General features: G+C 40.9%; 1 protein-coding gene across 1 annotated transcript in view; it reads left to right on the forward strand.

Annotated features, from left to right (window-relative positions):
• Positions 1-7,395: 7,395 nt before the first annotated feature.
• LOC137915673 (adhesion G protein-coupled receptor B2-like) overlaps positions 7,396-20,048 on the forward strand; it is a 71,231-nt gene continuing 58,578 nt past the window's right edge. Inside the window, exon 1 of the mRNA XM_068758819.1 lies at positions 7,396-8,290. Within this exon, the coding sequence (XP_068614920.1) occupies positions 7,405-8,290 (886 nt within the window). The 5' untranslated portion in view covers positions 7,396-7,404. The remainder of the gene's footprint in view (positions 8,291-20,048) is intronic.

Below are 20,048 nucleotides of genomic sequence, written 5' to 3' on the forward strand. Positions count from 1 at the left end.
CTTTGAACTCAGGAGTTTATGTTTATAACAAGCGCATCACTCATTGTTCCTTATATGTCCAGGATTGTCATCACATTTTGTCTAACTACTATAGTTTAGTCTCTCGTTTCTTCCTCAGCAGCATTTAGTGCAAACTAAATATATAACTTTCCATTCCTGTTGTGTACTGCACATATTCGAGAAATGTAGTCTGCTAATCTTACCTTTTCCAGTACAAGTGTTAGTATCTGTCTCTCCTTGCCTCTGTGATCCTGCAGCAGTATTCAGGAGAACAGTATTTGTAGCAGTGTGTCAGGTGGAGGAGCATTACAAAAAGAACAAGGAAAGAAATACTGGCATGTAGCATTCCACATTTAATGACTCCTTCCTTAAAGGGCCCATATTATGAAAAACTATCTTTTCCCATGTTTCTACACGACTATTATGGAGGGTTTGGGTCATTATCAACCCAGAAAAAGATAAATAAACCATCCAGTCAATCCCGCGTAGTTCGCGCATGGATTGACTGGATGGTTTATGTATTGAAATACGTCTAGAAGAAATATACCTATTTATCTATCGATCTGAACAAGAATGAGCTTTCTGTCACATTATGCTCTCTTGTCACTGTATTTATTATTAATATATTCATGTAATATGTGCATCTATGCAGAATATTATCCGATTGCCATAGGGACGCAAGTGGCGTGTGTGTGTGTGTGTTATGCATGGTCATGAGTTACATCCACAATGTAATGTGCATCACATCAATCAACATGCACTCACTGTAAAATGCATTGACAAATCAATGCAGCATTGTGGTCGACACACAACCTGCACGTGCGTGCACACACACCATCTTTTTCCAATGTTTTCCCCTTTAACTAACAGTTCTCTTGAAACACACAATAAAGTTTGATCAGTCTGTTTTTAATCCTTTATCCTGAGGCCACAATTACTTTAAGTACACTATTGCTTTGTGTGACATATTGTCTCCTTTAGGAATGTCTCTTTACACAGCCCCATTGCTGCTCAATCAATGAGCTTTGGAACTTAAAAGCTTGGTTAATGTCCTCTATATCCATTCAGATGACTTTGCGTTTCATCTAAAAAGTGATGTATGGATGACTTAATATTTTAGGCCTCAATCAAATTCAGGATCAGTTTTGCATCAGGGAAATCAGTGATGCACACATTTTCATTTGCAAGAATCAGTTGCTGTACGTAATTTATTTTGAAAACCAATCTTTTGATTGCAATATTGTCACCTCGCACCGGTTGGTTTTGTCGCATGTCCTCACTCTTCAATCTGCAAATCTGTCCTTGCTACGTCAAGTAGAAGCAAAGCAAAACAAAGAAGTTGGATTGTGCTACAATTTCCTTTTTTTTTTTATCCTTTCCATTTCTTTAAATGCTAATACCAAGTCAGCATTTAGGGTTACCTTGTTTGTAACCCTAAACCACACAAACTTGTCTAAAAACTTTCCCTGCTCTACTGTTGCTGCTGTCACTCGGGATTTCCCCTTGCAGGACTAATAAAAGGAATATCCTATCTCGTACAAAATGCTGACTATTCCAACAACACCTCCTCAAAAACTGCTTTAGGGAACTCAGTGAAATTTCACACATGCTTCTACGGTCCCTGGAGGGTGTGAATGTCATTATCAGTTCTTTCAATTTTCTTATTTGAATATTTTTCAGCAGATTTGAACTGAATTTTAATGTGATTTTGCACTTATTCATGGTTTATAGTCAGTCCACGTCCCCTAAAAACACATCAGAATTCTGGTGGAATATATCTTGGAGCCTGGGTTCATTATGGAGATTGCGGAGCAGGCGGGTGACATTCCATCTTCCTAAACTTCTGCATCTGAAAGAGCCGAGATATCTTGTTAGCAGATCCTGAGTTCTGGTGGGGGGGAGATCAGTGAGAAGGGGTGACCTGGTGCTATTGGGGGCAGTTGGTTGAGTGAGAGTAGGAATGATTGTGAATTAAAACGCATTCATCAGTCTCAGCATTTTGGTGTAGAACTTCATTGCCTTGCAAGTCTTATTTGTCAACATATTTTGAATTGCACAAGATTCTATTCAAGTATAAGCATCTTGAGCTGCTTGAGTTTAACTAGAAGCCAAGGGCTGCATACGGAGGATCGGCACACACAGCCTCACCAAATCTTCTGTCTGATGCTGCGGTGTCAGACCAGCCCTAAAGCTACAATCAACCTAGCCATAAATCATCAGCCTCATCAGTAAACGTCGGCTTTGTCTCAATTGTCTTTGATTTTGACCAAAGTTCATGTCTTAAACTTGCTCTGTTTAAAGTCTGATCAATGAACAATGAGCAGAACAATTCTGACGAGAAATGTCACAAGCTACTTCAGATAATTAATCACATCCTTGTGAAAATGTCTAATTTGGCAAATAATATTTAATGTAAAAAATGTCAAATAATATTTTACACATTTTTCTTTTCTGGACAAATTCTTTCAGAACACTACTCAATCATAAATGTGGTACTCAACTCAAAATTCTAGCAAATGATAGTAGAATTCAATGTCCTTTCAGTTATTGTACTGAAGAAATGCATTTTATAAACCAGATGTAATGAAATTCACTGTGTAAATAGGAATCACATTTCCTATGATTCTGTATTCTATTCATGCTTTTGCCTCCCACATCCATTATTTATCTGTCTCTAATGGTCTTCCATGTCTGTGCTGTCTTAAGGAAAACAAAAAGGGGGCTGGCTGTTACTCATCTTTTTCCCGGGGTGTGCTGCTGATCGAATCCTCACCCTTTTGGAATTCTTTAGTTCACGAAAAAAAACAAAATTTCCCCTGGGACCACCCCCACCAAAATCCTCCAACTCCTCTAACTCCTCACTGAACATGTCTTCAATATCTATACATCCCTTAGATGCACACACACACACACACACACACACACACTCACACTGCTCTCTCTGCATCGCCTTTGTCTGTTTAAACTCAGCATCACAATAATGACCACTCAGCCCTGTCTGCCAGCGATTCACGAGTAGAAGATGCATGACATGCAGCACGCTTGGAATCTGCTGTGGAATTATATACATATGCCATATAGTACTAAACCAATAAAATTGGCAAAAACCATATTTCACAATCCCTTTTACATGGTGCTTGATCTCATCATCTGCTCAGAGCATATGGAGTACCAAAACCTCATTCTGTCTCCCCGACTTGAAGATATGTTTGGTTGATCTCCTTCTTTGTGTCAGCTGCTAATTGTTATTCACTGCTGGTTCCGGGTTGCACAACACAACAGCAACAAATGGTCAAAGCTTCACGCTCCTGTCTGATCCTTCCCCCCACTCTCACATGCTGTGTGATGAACCGACTGTTTATACATCAACTGCCATCTCTGAGGTGGAACCATGGGATTTTGGGTTCTGCTCAAGGTTTCTGCCTGTTAACTCACTCGGTAGCGAAACTCGAATACTCGTCCGAAAATATTTTATGTGGGGGAGGGGCAAGAGGACTGTTTTGCGCATGTCCTCAGTGATTATCAGAACTGTCCTATGTTGTATTGGCGTCCTACACCCCTGTTGGGGGCAGTGTGGCTGTTTTTGGGACAGTGATCACTGTGTGTTATAATATAATGAATTAGACGAAGCAGGAAGGATGTAGAGAGGACGAGGGATAATGGCGGCACTGCATAGAACTGATAACTGTAAGCTGCTGAAACGGTAGAGTTTGAGTCACGGTGCTAAGAAGAAAGCAACTGTTTCTGTTATTCAAAACGATTATGATGATCAGGCTGATCACGGAGCTGAAGAGTCGAGCGCTACCGACGCGGACCGACACCCGCCATTCAGCCTGGGTTGCAAAACACAGCTTTTTAACAAAAAGGACACAAAGCCAATCAATAGCATGTCATCTGATGGCAGCAGTTCAATGGAATAAAAAAACAAAACTTCTTTATGGTAGCCTTATTTGGTTAACATGGACTCATGCCTTCGATATTAAAAACACGAGTTCTGCAGTGCATTCATTTTCTCAAAAGTTTGAGCTACATTAAAAAAGCCTTGGTATTTTCTGATTCAGACATTCTCAGTGTGTCTGTTTGTGGTTTCGCAACACGTTACTGTGACATTTCAGTGCAGCCAGAACTGAAAGTGCTTAAAACCAGTGTGTGCACCAAGACTGTGGGGCTTCCAGAGACAGGAATATTGAGAATAATTGGTGAGAGTTTCCATTTGCTTTTACCATCAGATCAGCGCATGCAGTGCCCCTTGCTGTGTAGGAGTAACAAATAAAAACATTGTTTTATCCCAGAGTTTATTTGTAATGCTGAATAAATAGAAATGTCACATCTTTTTGCTGGAAGAGGACTTCTGGGTGTTGCTGGCTGCTTGCTCAGTCTGCCTGGACTATTGACCTGTGGATTTGAATTGTGTGTTTACCAGCAGCAATGGAAACTCCTGCATAACATACTTTCTAATAAGGATGCAGTGGCTGTTAATGTTGTCCTGGACAGGAACAAAATAAGATCCAAGTTAAAATGTTGAGCAGACATTGAGACTCGTATCAGCGAGTCGTTCAGTGTTGTGATTAATAGTGTAATTATATTACTCCTTTACTTTTGAACAACCTTTACATTGGAGGTAAAAAAATTACGTTATTCTTATTGTTCCTTACCAGCATTTAAGAATGACAATAGAGTTGATACGAGGGTGAATGGGAGACGGTGATGGAGCGATAACATATTTTGGCAAAGTGGCAATATTAGGGTCAAGGTGGAAGGGGAATGAAGACATCGAAGCTAATGCATATTTATCGCTGCCTAAAGTAAAGTGCTGTATTAAATTGAAGCGGGACAGAGTGGCCTTATGAAGACAGCACTTTAGGGTCTATTCTTGCACAGACTGGGTCTATGAATATTCATTGTTCATTGTTGCAAAAACAATTTGTGATTTCTTTTCATCCGTAAAATGTGCATTAGTTTTACCGATGCATGGTTTCGCCCATACTCCAGTTTATCTTCTCATTTTATAAACGAGAAGATAAATGTTTCTTTTTTTGCAAAACAAAATACACCTTTACTAGTTTTTAAAGTCTATGTATTATATTTAAATGTATCTCTAATTCAGAGCTTTATTAATTAATTGTATTAAGATAGGAGGCGTAGATAGAAGTGGTGGAGATGAAGATGCTGAGGTTCTCCTTGGGGGTGACCAGGTTGGATAGGATTAGAAATTAGACAATAAGAGGGACAGTGACTGTTAGACGTGTTGGAGATAAGGTCATAGAGACCAGACTTTAATGGTTTGGACATGTCCAGAGGAGAGATAGGGACTATATCGGTAGAAGGATGCTGAGGATGGAACTGCCAGGGAACAGGGCTAGAGGCCGACCCAGGAGAAGATACATGGACGTAGTGATGGAGGACATGAGAGTGGCTGGTGTTGGGGAGGACGATGCAAAGGACAGGGTGAAGTGGAGAAGGTTGATTCGCTGTGGCGACTCCTGGTGGGACAAGCCCAAATAATATATATATATTTTTCTATTTCAGCTCAGGTCTGCAGGGAAACAGTGTATTTTAACTGTCTTATAGAATAATGCATTTGACTCGAGTTGAATTTCTGGATTTAACAGTTAGGTGCCATAACGGATACAGTGTACCCTGGATTGATGTTGTATCATAGCACATTTTTATGAAAGTAAAGAGTGTGTGCAAGTGACCGAGTCTATAACCCCATCATCATGCCTGAGAAGCGTGTATCCTTGAGCATATATCACACACAGCATGCTAGGCTAGACGTCCTGTCAACCCAACTGTGCCATGCATTTCTCAAAGTGTCACCACAGCCAGAACTAGGCCTGTTTAAATACACCCTTTGCCATATGTTCCATGTGAAAAATATCAGGTGACATTTTTTTAGAAAAGCAGTGATATAGTAGAAAGATAAAAGAAAGCAGCAGGAAAAATCGAAGTTTATCCAGGTCAGAACACAGGAAGTTGCTATGGTTACTTGTCTCACAATGCTGCGGTAAGTCTCAAAGTAAACACTGCCCGATGAGCAAAACTGACAGCATCATTAGATTGTGTGGTCAGCTGTGGTCTGTTGTGCAGGATTGTGTTTCCTGTGTGCATGCGTCTTCGTAAAGGAAACATGAATGGAAGATGCACGTTAGAAATCTTGGCAAACCTCAGATTTCCAGCCAAAGTAGTGCAATATTCCACTCAATCCATCATCTGGAAAGAGTGAAAGGAATATACACACACACACACACACTGCTCATTAACAGGTCCCACCTCTCAGCCTAAGTGCTTCTTACTGTACAACCAGGGTTGGGTTCACCTATTGACAGAGGCTCTGCAGACTGTGACCAATGCTAGAGTGCGTTACCAACTTCCATAAATCCTGTGAAGTGTAGGCTACTGCTGTGTTTCATTAGGCTGTGCCTTGGGGAATTTAGATTGTAAAATGCAAAGGTTGTAAAGATGTTTTTCCTTTTTTTTTTTACTTTCAATGATGTTTTAACAGTACATTCCTGTAAATAATAGCAATAGAGCAAATAGAATGATACCCCCCTCAACCATTGCAGCTTATAGCATTGTACTGTAGGATAGTCATATAGTAGATTACTGAACAGAGTCACTGTACAGTAATCCACCTGTCAAATCAATGTTCAAGGCAGCACTGAAATATCTGTAGATGACTGCAAAGTAGTGCAAAGGGTTAACTACATCACTGTATATATTCATAAGTGTGACTTGCAGGAACACGGCTGCTGAATTTTTGAGCAATGGGATGCTTTAGTTGAAGCTGTGTGGGCATCGTGCTCTGAGGTTATTGGAGTTCTCTCCTGCACTTCCTCCTCAAACTGCATTTATGCAGAGGCACTTGAAAATCTTGTTGTGTGACGGAGACACTTGAGACATACAAAATGTAGCTTCTATTGAGGTACTTTGAAGCATGAATACTAAAACACTATGTTCTCGATATGTTTTTTTTCTGTCAGCTGTGTGTTTTTGTGTGAGTCCAAAATCCAGCGGTTGGCGGACCCTCACTGTGTCAGTGATGGTAATAGTTTTCTGGAGCTTTTGGGCCATCAGAAGCACAGCAGGCAATGGTGTTTATGTGTGTGCACGTGCCTATGGGTGCATTAGAAAGGAAGGATAAGGCAAGACCCACAGTGTACGTCTCAACAGCCTTGTCGTCAACACCTTTAATCCGAAGCGGCAGGATGTGTTTGTGATTTTGACAGCGTCTGCTTTTAAAAAAAATCTTTTTTATGGTTAAAGAAATCGCTTTCAAAATGACTTGGCTGTTATTTACTGAACAAAGGAAGAAAACATATTGCTCACTGTGTCTAATGCACAATCTTCTCTCCTCCCCCTCCTTCTCTTTTCTCTCTTCCTCTGCAGGACAAATGTCATAGGATGAACACTGCTGGTGGGGTGTGTCTGTATGTGCCGTCCTCTCTTCTGGCTCTGGCTGGGGCCTTGGCTGCTGTGTCTGCCCTTGCTCTAGCTCCACTCTCTGCTCTGGCTGAGGCTGCGTATGGGGCTCCTGACGGCGTCCCCAGCACCGGGGCAGAAGGGGCCCCCTCGCCAGCCATCCCATCATGCTCCAGCCTTGTAGCTGGGGTGCTCTATGGCTCTTTCTCCCTAAGGGAGCTCTTTCCCTCCAGGGCACCGGGCTGTTCCTGGTCCTTGGAAAATCCAGATCCCACCAAGTATTCCCTCTACCTTCGATTCACCCGCCACCCTGTCATCTGCCAGGCGCACTGCCCAATGCTCCTCTCTCTTGATCATCACCTGCCCAATCAAAGCTGTCCCCTTCATTTACAGACAGCCACTGCCAGGGACCAGGAAGTCATCGATCTTTGTGGCAACCAATCGAACTCGGGGGGACTGTACTCCTTCCTGCAGTTTGATAAGAACTTTGTCCAATTGTGTCTCACGAGACACCCAGCAGATGAGTCTCAGGTATCTAAGGAATTCCTGGAGCTGAGACTGGTAGAAGTTTTACTTATTAACAATGAGAACTCCAGCCAGTTTACCTGTGGCATGCTCTGCAGATGGTTTGAGGAATGTTTACACACAGCTCACAACGGAGACCAGGAGGGTTCTGACGGAGATGGTTGTGGGATGACCCAGACAGGATGTATTTGTTCCAACCACAACATCATGGTGCCGCCTATTCCTTTGCTCCCCGAGACGCCTCACACTTTCAGCAATGGCTCCCTTGTTCCTGACCACTGCTGTGTCACTGAGCTTCATTCCAACGAAGCGATCGCCATAGCGCCAAGAGATGTCCGACAAGGTAGGATTGTGTCAAAATGCAGCATCCTACACTGCCCTGAGCATTTATGTTTTAGCATACATGATTTAAGCAAAAAACAACTGCATTCAAATGCTGTACGATGTTACTGCAAGAAAAAAAGAGTCTGTGTGTGTGTGTGTGTGCGTGTGTGTGTGTGTGTGTTTGAGCATGAAACCATCTGCTACAGGTTTAGGACAAGATCTGATTTGACACATGCATGCACATGGTCATTCATACATCGATGAATTAAACATGAAGCAGATAATTCATTTGCAAAGTAACACATGGGGATGTGCATGCATGTCTTTAACTACATAAATCTGTTTGTGTTTCAATGGAAGCTGTTGTGACACAATCGCACGATTGGGATTTAATTTCCTGAACCATTTAAATCCTCCATTGGCACCAGTGTTTCCTTGAATATAAATCAATTAGACTAAAGCAGAGTATATTGTTTTTCATTCTATACTTTGCTGAATGCCTTAATATGTTTTCCTTTGGGTGGATTATAAACACATTTACAGAGATCAGCACTAATAACAACACAATTCTTATTGCAAGACTTTTGCCTTGGCCTGCATTCAACAACACTCACACTTTGGAGCTCTTGGGAGACTTGCTTTGTAATTGGGAAGGTTATCTATGTCTGGATTCAATCAGCAGAGGGGATTTTATCATCTAATATACTTAGAGAGGGAGAAAGGGAGGAACAGTGGAATCAACGTGGCGTAGGAGGAATGGGGAGTCTTTTATGAGTTTGACTTGAACTGATGTACTGCTGCTTGACACAAAAGGCAAAAGGGCTGTAAATTGTGGCGGGGTGGTACTAAACTAAACTGCCTGGAAGCTCTGTTGGTTTTCCTGTGTCTTTCCTGAAAGGCACCGTTGTTGCATACACAATTATTTGCAGCCGGCAACTTAGTGGTCACACATCACCGACAAAGCCTGCTCCGAGCTACACAGAACTCTTGAGGGGAAGATTGACCTAAAGAGGTACGGCAGATCTTTTGTGTAGCTGTGGGGTTTTCATTTTCTGCAAAAATAGTTTGGCGAGGTCACACAAATATCCAACATATTAGAATTATAGTAAACACACAGCGCATGAGAGTGAGAGACAGACTGTCTGTTTCCTCTATCTAGTTCCCCTTTCATCACCTTTATCTGAGAGAAGCACTAATGGTTGTGCTCCACTTTACCTGCTCTCCCTCTCTAAATCTGTTGTTCATGTTGTTACTCTACTATTCTCGTGTCTCTTTCGTTAAGGCGTGGCTATGCTGTTCCTGTATACTGTAACAAAAACCCAACAAACACTTCGACTGGACCCACAGGTTTTACATTTCAACATATTGGGGAATTGTGTTTCCTCACAAACAACTCTTCTCATTTGTCAAACGTGCAGACAATACAAGATTTCAAAATAATGGGGCGTGACGCATTATGGGATATCATGAAGCTCCTAGTGCCCGAGGGAGCAATAAATGCACCGACTCCCCTGATCTCTGGAGAGGCTGTGTCACATAAACATAAGTACAAATGATGAAGTTGCTGTAACGATTGCCCTAGTTTAAATCCAGGAAGCAAGAAAACAAAAGAAACAAATGTGGAAAAAACAGCTGTCTTTTAGAAATTGGAGTGGCAGCATCAGTTCAATGCTTGTCAAAAAAGGAATGCTAACTAAATACGAAACGGCTAAAATGTTTTTCATGTGTCATAGGCCGAGATGGACTTTTCCATCCTTATTGGTTAATATGTTTCTCTTCTAAAAGTATTCATTCATTCATTCAAAATGAAATTTGCTCTGATTGCCCACAAGACGATCAGGTGGTGAAATTTTGACTCTTTTAATGCATCCCAGCAGCAAGTAATCCGGACAGAACATCAGGAGTTCTACACCAGTTATCTCTCCCACCAGACCCACCCATACTTTATTGATTGTGCCCCTTCACGCACACAAGTATCAAAATAAAAGCACAGCGCCCTTCCACATAAAAAAAAAGTTCAAGGGCTGGATCAATTTCATCCCTTCTCAAATACAAAGAGCACTTTTTGATAAATTCAACCATTTATCTTTTATTCAGGTGGTTTTTCCCCACAATTTATTTTAAATATAGATACTGAATCTAAGTAAACTTAATTGATGTCTAAAACTCAAAAGTATGATTTCAAAAAATTCACAAATGTAACACCTGATTTTTAGCATTTTAGCAGTAAATATGTTAATGCTCCAGTGACACAGGAACAAAGGTTACTTTAAATAATTTATCCATCGTTGTGCTTGTACTGTACATGAACAGTTTGTGCACATTTGTGATTGTGGCTGCGATGGCTAAAAATATATTATACAGACTTACCTTCATGAAGCTCCTTTTATTTTTTTCATCTGCAAAACCCTCTATTGGCTGGGGAGGCTACTTTTACTTTATCAGGGGATTCTGATGGGTAATCTAACAAAAAATACAAGGGCATGTAATAGAACTTAAACCTCTGCTCACATTTCAAAATGCAATATAAAAATAAAACCTTACCATACCAAATGTCATTAAAATCTCTGAAGTACTTTTTTTGACAATTCTAAAAATTAAGATTCCAATTGGTGACCTTAACCATCATTAGTCCTCTGTAGAGGTGGAATCTGTCAAAGGTTTGGTGCAGTTAGTTCAGAAGCTTGTTGCTGTCATACTCCAAGTTAATGACCATCATCTTCGTGGGCTCTGTGATGTCATTTCATAATTCCAGTCATTAATATTTTAGCAAGCAATCACAAGATCTCTGTGAATGTAGTGCATCAAGAGGAGATTTGCACATTCGTTTTTAGCACAGTCCTACAAATATTGTCTCATTTCCATATAAATTGGTCATTATGGGCGAATTAAGCTGAGTTATGTTACATAAAATAATTTGGCTATTTAATTTTGATATATTCTCAGAGTGAAGGTTTCCAGGCATTGTTTTCTAATTTAAGAGTGCGTGTGTGTGCGTGCGTGTGTGAGAGAGTGTTTCTGTGTACATTTTCACAAGATGTTTCTGAAACGATACAGAATTTCTGTAAGAAATCTCATTACATTACATAGACATACGATTGATATCATGCAAAGATGCTCAACATTCCCACATGTTTAGATTTAGGAAAGTAAAACAAAACAGGAGAACATAAATGTATGTGGGGTAACTGGTTCAGTGTTACTTGGAGTTGTTTATTGTTCCAATATGTAAGGGATCAAAGCGTCCACTGGCTTGCTGATTTAGCCCAAGCCTATATATATATTATGAGCCACATGAGTTTAGTGTATCACCAAAAATGATTGGTGTGTTTGTGCTCCTTTACACCTGCGTGCAATATTTCTCAGTTGGCTGTCCTACATATATTAGTAAAAGCTCAAAGAAGGAGAAATGTTAAGCAAATGGTACTGCCGCACCCAGAAGAGTGATAAATAAGAAAGATGTGACATGTCTAGAGGTTTCCAGCAATTGCCAAAGTTTGTCACTCATGACATTTTCATCAGTGGTGACAGAGAACACATCCTTCTTTATAAATATTACGCATCAGGGGTACGACATGATACTTATTAAACCAAACTTACCTTTACATGACCTTCAAATACATATCCAATGGCCTTACTTTTCTCTTTATTATGTGTGTGTGTGTGTGTGTGTGTGTGTGTGTGCCATCCACAACACTGCTAAGTATAGCAGGCAGCAGGGGGTATGTTATCATGATCCATAAGGGATGTATTCTTTAATTTTTCTTTCAAATTAGAGTTAAATGTTGTTGTTTTCATAAGTAGACCTTTTCTCCAGCCTAACAGTCTAACAGAACACTAGCACACTATAAAATGTGGCACATAACGGCGTTTGAGCCTTGCAGGATTATAGTCGTCATTAAATGTCATTGCAGCGGCAATAATTCAATTCATGGCAGTGCAATAGATTTATTTATGCCATCATAAAGAAGACACTGTGTCGTATCGCTGTCTTGATTTTGGTACACGGTTCATCTAATTACGCCACCAGTAGGTCCGGAACTGGACACCTGCCTAGGTCTCTTGACAGTCACATTTCCCTGGGGCATGGTTGCCACACACACACACACACACACACACACACACACTCAGCGCACTCAGTACACCACTGAGGATTGTGGTTTAGAAGCAGAGAGAGAGAGAAGGCTGTTAGCGAAACCACAGAGAGAGGACTGGGATTTGACTGGGACTCTTGGGACCAGATCATCCTAGCGTTGCGCTGGAGCCAGTGTTCCGTAAATCACGCTCACACACACACTCCCAGGGAAACCTATCGGGTTCCTGGTAATTAGAGCAGAGAAGTGTGTTTTTTCATGCGTGTGTCTTTAGCACAATCCTGAGAGAGGTGCTTATTTTCACACTGTCCTGGTGAACAGTGTAAACAAGTGTTTTAATAACCCTTAGCTCCAACAGTACAGAAACGATATGCACACATACAGTGAAAAATGTGCACATGTCACCATTGACGACAAAGAGCAATAGCTTGCCCTGCAGTGCAGTCGCTGTGATTTCTTTTTTATTTTCTGAAATGAAATGAATGAGGGAAAATGGTGTGTGTGAAGGACTGTCTGCTCGAGGTGACTGTGGCAACGGGATTAGTATTCTGTTCTCATGAGCTATAGCACTCTGTGAGCACTGAGCCCCTTTATGCTCCGGCAAATGACCACACACACACACACACACACACACACACACCTTGTCATTTATATCAACGGCACTTTTTTCAGCAGATCTTTTCAGATCAGTTTTGGTATGGCCTTGGCCCTATTTCATAAAGAGCAAAAGACGGGCCAACTTCTTGTTGATACCAATAAAAATAAATACATCAACACAATATTGGAAATTCATAATATATGTACCCACCAATAAACAAACCTCTTTTTCGTTATGAACACTGTCAACAATTCCCTACCGTACTGTTCTTTTCTTTCTTTCTTTTTTTTTTTAAATTGGAGATGCTTTGTTTACTTGGCACAATAACTGTCTTCCACGTCCACCTTCGGAGAGGCAGTGGAAGTGATAGAGAGTTGTTTACCAATAGTACAAAAAAAAATATGTTCATCAGCATATTGTCTGCTTTGAAATATTTTATATATAATTCAATATCAGTGGGTAAAAATATACATCTTCATTTTCACTTTTCAGTACAAAATTCGGGTCAGATTGACTGACTTTATACTGAAATGCCTGTTGAAGGTGAAATTGTCCCTTTTCAAGATAAAATGTACGTTTTGAAGATGAAAACGTCAAGGTTACAGATGATAAGAGAATAAAAAAAAGTACCGTCTGCATGACAGTGCAGCACTATAGTTGGTATTCATCCCCTTGCTTTGCTCCAAAACCTTTTCAGGTCCTGTGGGAACTAAGTGTATAAGGGATGGGAGGGCCAAGGGTTGGCTCTGAATTAAGTCCATCACTCTGTTGTTACCTCATGAAAGTTGCATGATGTTAAAAGGAGTTCGGCAGCCATGTCAGAGTCGATTTGTGAGCAGGATATTTTATAGAAGAAGAGACGAAGTTTCGAGTGACATGTTAGCGAGAATAGATTAGAGGTAAAGTGAGGGAAATGTGTCTGTACTGGAAAGAGCGTGCATGTTTATGAGTAAGTGACAAAAAGACTTGGAGCGTCACCATGTCTTCGAATGCGCTCGCCGCTCAAAGGTGGTCGTCGACCAATTTAATGATCATTGGAGCACAGAAATTACCCCACCCCCACCCCCACACACATACACTATTTCACTCTCTGGCCCAGTGAAGACTCTAACTCCAGTGGCTTCATGTGACTGGCTTCCCATAGTCCAGCTGTTGTCATAGTCATGCAATAAATCACATTTGTGTGTGCGTGTGTGTGTGTGTGTGCGCGTGTCACTTTCAAAAATGAAGATTTCAAAAAATCAAGTTTGACATGTGTGAACAGCAGTAATTGTGGGTTTGAAAGAAAACAAAGTCTTCATTTCAAACACCAGCATTGTTGTTGACGTGAAGTCAGATGGTGTGCTGCATTTCTTTTTTTTTACTTGTGTGAGAAATAAGAGATGCTTAAATTCTCTGAAATTATTATGTTATTCTTCCTGGTGTGTACTGCAGAGAAAGCCTAGCTCCAGTCTTTATCAGGATCATAAAATTATAACTATAGGCAACGAAAGGCTGAATTTATAGTCACACTGTGAGATTTTTGCATATTTACACAACCAAAAATAAGCGCTTTTCAATTCTGCCTCATCACAATTCACTGCAACTAAAATGAGCACGGTGGGATTTAAAGACATCTTTTTAGTGTTTGGTGAATTTTGATGCCTTCTCAAAATAAAGCTTCAGCACAGACCTCCTTTCCAATCATCCAGCCCTATAGCAATGAGTAGGAGTCTGAAATAGTTGCGTAAGTTGCTTCTTTTTTAAAGGTCAGTGTTTCTTGTTAAAAAATAACTGCGTGCGTCCCTGAGGCATATCAATGTTATAAAAAAAAACCTTTGCCATCCTCAACAAAATAATTCTAAAGATAATAATTGTTGTCTGACTTTAATCTATGCTTCCTCCTCCAACATAGTTTTCCCCAGGCTTTTGTTGCACTTCATCTTTCGGTGCACCACCTAGCAAATTGTTATTACGTAAACCACATGAAGTCAATAGCAACCTGCAAATCAAAACACCGCTCCACAGCTTCGCAGCAACAATTTCACTTTTCCTAAAAATATTTTTTAATTATGTTGGTCACTCATTAAGCTCTCAGCCTTACTACTGTATCTGTATGGCTGTTGTCACATCCATTTGAAAGTCAGGGTGAATTAAAAGACAATATGCATGCATGTAAAGACCTTTGTCTCATTCTGATTACACTGCTTGCATTCATTTGGTCAAAAAGCTAAGCATGCATGGACAATCACTTGTGTAGAATGAACTCTGTAAACAAAATGCACCTACAAAGACAGTGATGTAACGGTTGCTCTAAATAACTTGCATGATATAAGGCTTGGTAGCTTCTCGATAGATGATAATGTTTTGCACACGTGGTCCATTTATCCTGAAACTGCATTGAGAGTGAAGTGCAATTACCTATGTGGTGAACAACTGGTCACATGATCCCACAGTGGTTATTGTGTATGTGTGTGCATCACATCATTGAGGAAGTATGCGTCCCTTGACCGTATGTGCTCTTGAAGGCATGTGAGGTGATGATGTAGCATAGTCAGCCATCAAGAAGATTTGCAGCGGCAGTATAATACCCTCTTGGAGCAGTGCAGTGATTTAGTATGCACAGAACCTGTCGTCTGCGAGGCAGGATGTTACTGAAAGCGCCATCGCAGTGGTTATCTAAAGCTAGTCTAAAGGAGCTGTAGGTGCAGGCGTACAAGTGAGCTGATGATATTGTCACCAGGAGAGACATACTAAGACAGAAAGGGTGTTATTGATGCGATGCAGCGAGGGGTGTGAATGATTGCCTGCAGTGTGAAGAGAGACCTCTTCTCCATGCTGTCGCTGCTGCTCTGCGCTTTGAAGTTAAATGTATGGGCTTGTGTATTCGTGTCATCCCAAGCGCTGTCTGTGTTTGAATGCCAGGTTGATACATGATGAGGTCATCCTGATTCAATGGTTGTCCCACATATCTCCTTTTTTACTCGGGAGATGTCCTTCACAATAAGTACCCACAGGGGACACTCTACCCACCAAACCGTCTCCTCCAGGGAACTCATTTGTGTTCATCCGGCTTGACGCAAGTGGAATCTATTTGCCAGACAAGGCCTTATATGATCGACATTGCTAATACGGGAACAGAGGCTTCCCAAACACACACACACACACACACACACACACACACAGATATGCACATAGGGATAAGAACATGTGCAAATCTCCTGATAAGTGGACTCTTTCAGTGAAATATTTTAATCTGAGGAAAAGATTTGGAGTGCTGTGTTGGATTGTGGGGAACAGGAGCTAAAGGCATGTCTCTTACTGTAACTGCCATTGACCTCTGTAGACATCAATGGCAATTCATACAATCACGGGCATTGATGTCAATTAGGTTTTTCAGTGGGTGGTGGAGGTGGAGGTGGGGGCTAGGGGGCTAGGCTACTCTTTGTAGAGCTCCTCTGTGAGTATCAGACCTCTACACTGGTGGTAATGAGCTATTCCCCCGTAGGTGGCAGCACGGCTGGTTTTGGATGAGCGATCGGCGCATATTACTTGAGAAAAAGACAGGAAGAGACAGAGACAATAGCACAGCTGTGGCGAATCTGGTATATTTTAATATATGGCCATATTTTCCGATGACTATGAAATTAGACGTATATTAATTCATTCATAATTTCGTAGTTAATTTATTTTACTATGAAAAGCCCTTTCTCACTGTTTGGTTTGTTGTTTTATAGAAGGAAGTAACTGTTCAGACTTTGGAAGTGTCACTAAAGGAAGACTTATTACATGCTTGACAATTTTCTTTTCACAAAACACTTGTGTTCTCTGTTTTTTGGTCAAATGTCTATTTGTCTGAACATCCCTCAATCACATGATCCATTATTAACTCAGAGGTAACAATACAACATAGCATTGCTTCTCTCCTTTTTGTTTGTGGTCATTGTGGCCCTTACAACTTTATACTAAATGCAGAAACAATAACAACTCCCAAATGTGTACCTCGGCAGAGCAAGACCATTTTTGCGACTGTGGCATACATACTGTATATGCACAGTGGCCCAGAGTATGCTGTGTGTGTGCGTTTGTGAACAATGCATCATCCATTGTGCAAAGTGACTGTAAGTAAGAGAGAGCTCTGCTCGGTCTCCTGAGGCTGGGTCTCACAAGGGAGTGATGACAGCCAATGAAATGCAAAATTATCATACAAACATGCAACCACACACACAAAACTCAGTAACCAGAAACAACAAACACGAGATTGCACCAGGGACACAAATGTGTTCGTGTTAATGAATCTACACACACGTGTACAACACAACAGCTTGGCATGAGGAAGGTGTAATTGTGTGTGTGAAGATGGTGAGCCTCTCCCAACGGCTGCAACCCCCCTACACAAGATTTGTACTTCTGATCACTGAGCGTCAACCATCTTTCCAAGGAAAAGCTACTTTAAATCAAGTGTCACTAGATGCTACCTCGTTTCCCCCCCCCTCTTTATTCTGTCCATTGCTTTCTTTGTGTCAGCGCACATTAGCATCACCAGCCGGTGTGTGGCAATTAAATATAGCCCCTGGAAACAAAGCCCTATTTAGAAGTCATTACAAAACGAAGAAGTCTTGTCCCATGGTTCTAGTAAAAACACATGGGTGTGTGCGTGTGTGTGTTGTTCCTATTAATGTCTTCCCTGCTTGCCGACCACAGACAACATCCACCTGTGTGACACTTCAGTTGTACCAGCAGGATTTGTGTGTATGTGTAAAATTATTATGTATTTGTAATTTTAGAGAGGTTATCATGACTTAGATGATTCTTTGACTCTATTTGCTCTTTAATTTATTGATTTGTCGGTTTTTTGCCTGAACAACCTTAAAAAACACTTTCATTAGACGTGTCTGTATAGGACCTTTTTAATTATTGTAAATCAAATCAGCATCTTACTGCTTTTTTGGGCAATACAGCCATTTGCCTGTGATTAGTGATAGGTTTGCTATTGCACTAGAGCTTTAATGTACCTAATCTGGAACATGTTATTTAAAGAGTATCAACTCACTGAGTTGTTTTATTTCAATCCAGATGTCCTCCTTTAATTCTGCAGATAAAAATGGTCTGACTTTGTATTTGTTTTAAAAACTTAAAGTGAAAACGTATTTTAAACTTGAGTTTCATCACCATTAATCACACTTTATTATTGCAATTACCCTGATTAGATTTTGCTTATTGATTTACACCACTGAAGAACTGCAATAAACTGGATAAGAATAGAAGTCACCTTGATGTTTCTCTCTTTGGGGAGGGACACAAAGTCAGGTGTGTGTCCTTGGTCTCGGAGGGAATGGATGTGCTTTGGATTTATTGACACACTGTGCCTGTCATTCGTGTACAGTCATACTATAGCAGTTTCCCATGGGGGATTAGAGACTCAAGGAAATGAGAGACATGTCTTCATTCTTGTATTCCTTATATTCTGCACACTACTGCAAACTGTTATTCTGCTGCAACTCACTCAAATGTAGTCAAGTGGAACTGGATAGGCATTTTGCAATGCCAAAGTTGTTAAAGTCGTTCAATAGGAGCAACTGCATCTGTGCCAACCTCTCAAATCAGTGCCCATAATTTGTGTTGTTAAGAGCACACTTGGCACAGCTAAGGCTCCTTTCTGCTCTCCTTTGTCTCTCCCACGTGCGCGGCAGCCTTAAAATTGGCATGTGTTTATATGATAGTAAAATATTAATTGAGGAAAAATTGCTGTAGAATCTGTTGAGAATCCTCCACAAACTGATAACTGTAAACACATATTGTGCACGTACCTGTGCAACGAGAGCTGACACCCTCAAGGGCAAAATGAATTGAATGACAGCATCATTGTCATGTGTCAAACATATCTCTCATGCCCATCATATACAAATAAAGTATATGCACACACAAACACACACACACACACACACAGCAGCAGTTTGAGAGTTGTTATCGATCAACACTCGTCAGCATGTCCTCTATAACAAGCACTGTCCCCGAAAGCGTTGCAGCAAGCCTGTCAGGCTGGGTGACAAAGAAAGAAGTGGGTGAAAGTGGCAGGGGAAATGTTTTATACCTGTAGATGGAATTACAGGCCGTGACAAAGTGATCAACTAACAAGTGTTGTCATTCAGAGGTGGCTACCAGTATCACATTGCCACAAGGCAAAGTATCCTAATTTGTTAAAAAAAAAAAAATTGTGCTTATTTTTTTCTTATGCAAAGCCTGCTTAAAGATTATGAGCAAGGGGCAGAGTGGAACCAAAGTGAAAGCCTAATGATAATGATGAAGTATCTAGCCACTCGGCTAACGAGAGCCCAGATCTGCCCTAAATCTGCCTGCTATGCAAATTTCACTCACCCCAGCAATGAATCAAAGACATAGCAAACCAATGTTTCTCTTCACAGCACTTTAGCAAAGCTATTGTTCACAAAGGACATGCCAAAGGCAACAAGGACACACTCATATGTACATACATGCACAGAAAAAGACCAATAAACTCTAGGACATATGTTTTATCTGTCAAAAATCATTTTTGCTGGCGGTTAATGCTAGAAAACCTACTGAGGCTTAGTTGAGCTGATTGAATCAATGCACACAAGTTTGTGTGTGTGTGTGTCTTCCTGTTGGTGTGACACTTCAGAGAACTGTGGCCTCTAACACTGCGTCGACAATAACAAGGCTCCTGAGACAAATATCCTCCACGTTGATGTTCTTGGCACAAAAACACAGCAACATAAGACAGATCTTTTCTCTCTCTTGCCATCTCTGACCTCACAGCACCCCTCTGTTCCCTGAGTTTGGAATTTTTAATGCTCAACATATAAGCTGTTTCTTTGTTGCCAAGATGAAAGGTCTGGCATCTTAAGACTTTAATTGATAGATGGAGGCAAAAGTGCACGCATAGATACAGTCACATCCCTCGCTCTTTTTCCCACTTTCTACCACTCTGCCACTCTATCTCATTCCTCTCATTATCTTGTTGCTCTGCCAGACCTGTGGGGTTGCCTCTGGGGTGTTGAACTGGCACAAGTAACAGTGTGACGGTAATTTACTGGAATTAAATGTTAGACAGGCTCCACTTGCCT

This window comes from Brachionichthys hirsutus, unplaced genomic scaffold (assembly GCF_040956055.1).
Source record: "Brachionichthys hirsutus isolate HB-005 unplaced genomic scaffold, CSIRO-AGI_Bhir_v1 contig_518, whole genome shotgun sequence".
Lineage (NCBI taxonomy): Eukaryota > Metazoa > Chordata > Actinopteri > Lophiiformes > Brachionichthyidae > Brachionichthys > Brachionichthys hirsutus.